The sequence below is a fragment of the Rhagoletis zephyria genome, unplaced genomic scaffold, assembly GCF_001687245.7.
Source record: "Rhagoletis zephyria isolate East Lansing unplaced genomic scaffold, Rhagoletis_zephyria_1.1 Rzeph_scaffold_32945, whole genome shotgun sequence".
Lineage (NCBI taxonomy): Eukaryota > Metazoa > Arthropoda > Insecta > Diptera > Tephritidae > Rhagoletis > Rhagoletis zephyria.
In genome coordinates this window covers 1-2,820 of record NW_016190000.1, presented here as the reverse complement: position 1 = coordinate 2,820, position 2,820 = coordinate 1, and the positions used below count along the sequence as shown (strand labels likewise).

At 37.4% G+C, this 2,820-nt stretch overlaps 1 protein-coding gene across 1 annotated transcript; it reads right to left on the bottom strand.

Annotated features, from left to right (window-relative positions):
- Positions 1 to 745: 745 nt before the first annotated feature.
- Positions 746 to 2,815, bottom strand: LOC108354034 (E3 ubiquitin-protein ligase Su(dx); the record flags this gene model as incomplete). The annotated part of the gene is made up of 3 exons (XM_017605228.1): positions 746 to 1,243; positions 1,329 to 1,527; positions 2,199 to 2,815. Coding segments are annotated over 3 exons (1,086 nt in total), but the record flags the coding sequence as incomplete, so codon positions are not given.
- Between the last annotated feature and the right edge of the window lie 5 nt (positions 2,816 to 2,820).

The window sequence follows — 2,820 nt, the reverse complement described above, 5'->3', positions numbered from 1 at the left end:
TCCATATGTTTTGACCACCACTGTGTGTACGTATACGCATAAATGTATGTACCATAACGAGCTACTAAACGTATATTTGTAAGTAAATTAACATGAATATATGTATGTATATATTTATTAGTTGTGTGCTATATACAAAAATTTAAAATTAAATTAAACCAATTTAATAGAATTTACACAAAAAATATATATCTATGAATGTATGCTAATGAACGAAGAAATTAAATTAAAGTTAGGAAGGAGAATATGCTCTCTGCAAGACGGCAACGTTACTGATACGTACATAGGTAAGACACTTGCACGTACAAACATACTACATATGTGCATAAGCTTGAGCGCACAGCATCTGCCTACATACACACAAATATGTATATATTATGTATTTATGTTTCTACAATATAATTCAATTAAACTCGTTTATGCGCAAAAACTCTTACGAATACACACACAAATACGTTTATGTATATACATATTGCAAATTTCTAAAACGGTAATAATATTTCTAATATATATATATATATACGTATTTATGTATAACTAATACAAGTAAACAAGCGCTTATAGTTGTTTTATGTTTTTTACGTTATTCCTCAAAAAAATTTAAGAAAACTTGATATGCATTTCAAAATAGGCATAGCAATAACAACCGATGCGCATTAATGAAAATTTAGCTCAAATGAAAATTCGCAACAAACACAAGCAAGTCGATTTATAAGGTATTATAAGTTTGTATAAATAAAAAAAAACCAACTAAACTATAAAAATGTCCGTAACACTACATACATTAGTTCGCGCGAATTTCGTTGCATAACAATTACAACATAACATTAAACATAAATATAACTTTTTCTTTCCAGCTACCTTTATTTGGTTGCCAATTACACCACACACTCAACAAGAGCGCCGCCCACAACTACTTCGGCGTCGTCTTTGCTCCCTTGTACACAATGTTCACTAATCGCCGCTTTCCGCTCTACTCCTGGCAGAAGCCTTCAGTCTCTTCAATGGCAAATGTCAATTTCTCCACTAGCTGATCGTAACTCTTATACGGCGGCAAGTCCAACCGATTGAAGCAGGTATGCGAACACGGCAACCATGTTTCTTTGCCCACTTTTTCAATGCAAAAGCGTTGTGGTCCATTGGAGCCCATTAACTCAGCGAAACCGCCGACGGGCACACGACACGTACCCGTAACAAATTGCAACAAGCGTGCACGCTTTTCATTGTCCGTATCGCGCACAAACTGGTGTGAAAAAAGAGTTGCAGCATTAGATATTTGCGGATATGTTTGAAAATATTTGCATTTTTTTCTGAGAACAGACGCTCACCTGCCAGAACCACATCACTTGCTTGGAGTTGCGATTGTAATGCCTGTAAATCGTATTCCGTTGCCAATCATCTACATCTACATCTTGCATGCCGCACAATATGAGCTCCAATTCACGTTCGTCGAAATACTTAAGCCATTCGAGCGGCACAACCTCGTTGAAGCCTTCCAGGAACGTTTTTGTCTGCTGCTCAATACCTCTGAAAATGGATTTTTTTGTTTGGTATTATGAATTAGTACAATTTTACAGATTACACTCCTTAAAGATTATCATCTTTTATAGAGACTCTGAGCTAAAGTTCTCTTAAAGTGTTCAATTCAATACCTGTCGGTTCTAAGATTTTTAAATACTTGAGTTTTATCCGACCTACGGCTATTGTTTCGCTGATCTAACGCTGTTTGGAACGGCGAACCCTAGTAATCGGTTTTGATTCCTGGAACAACAGCTAGCAGCAGCGTAGGTCGACACTTTTCTGAGTCGGTTAGAAACAATATATGCAAAGACCAGCGGCACCTATGAACCTGTACTGGTCTTAGGTCAAATAGGGAGTGAACCACAAAGTATGTGGCTTCAGAATTGCAATTTTGAAGCCCAATTACAAGAGAAATATTTCTAGATAATAAAGTTTGAGATCAGTGAGCGATATTCTCGGTGTGGCTTTTCTGCCAGTGGCCAGTGATTTCTACAATTCAGTAAAACTAACTCTTTCATACTTTTTTTTAATCTTTTCTGTTCTTCTTTTTGCTTCTCACTTATATCCTTTCTGAATTTTCGTGACGCTACCTAAATCTTTTCGTAGCCTTTATTTCTGCTTTTCACACAAAATTGCGATTAACTGCTCTCACGTTCAAAGTAATCTAACTCCCTTACCTCGTCATCCGCCATTCAGTCATGAGTGTTATATATTCCTCTTTATTCTCCTCCGTCACTCGTTCTTTTTCGCCATTTTCATTCAATTCATGATGTATTATCTGTCCAAGCACCTCAAAGTCGACGCTAAACCAAAGCTCCAATCCACACTCGTCAATATTATTGTCACGCACCCAAATAAGCGAATTATAAAACTCCGGATCGATGGTTTCAATGTCTTTTATAGTTAATTTCTTGTTCAACATACGCTTGTAGAAGGGCATTGTGAATCCGGAATATATAAAACGACCATGATACAATGCCATCGCTATGAAACGGCCAATAAATTTGAAATACTGCAAGTGATCTGGATTCACATACGAGGCCGGATTGATTTGCAAACTATAGTTGTTTTTGTTGGCGTACTCGAAGAGACAATACATGGGATTGAGCACCTCATGTGATAGCAAAAAGAACCATTCACGCGACACACCACCATAGTCGAGACCCTCCTCACCACGGAAAATGATGTAGAGGCGACGTCGCAGCTCATAGGCAGGCAAACGCATAATTTGGTGGTATGAATCTTCGAAGAGCGTCTGTCGTGTCACGGTTATTTTAATGTGTGACGGCAAAGCATTAC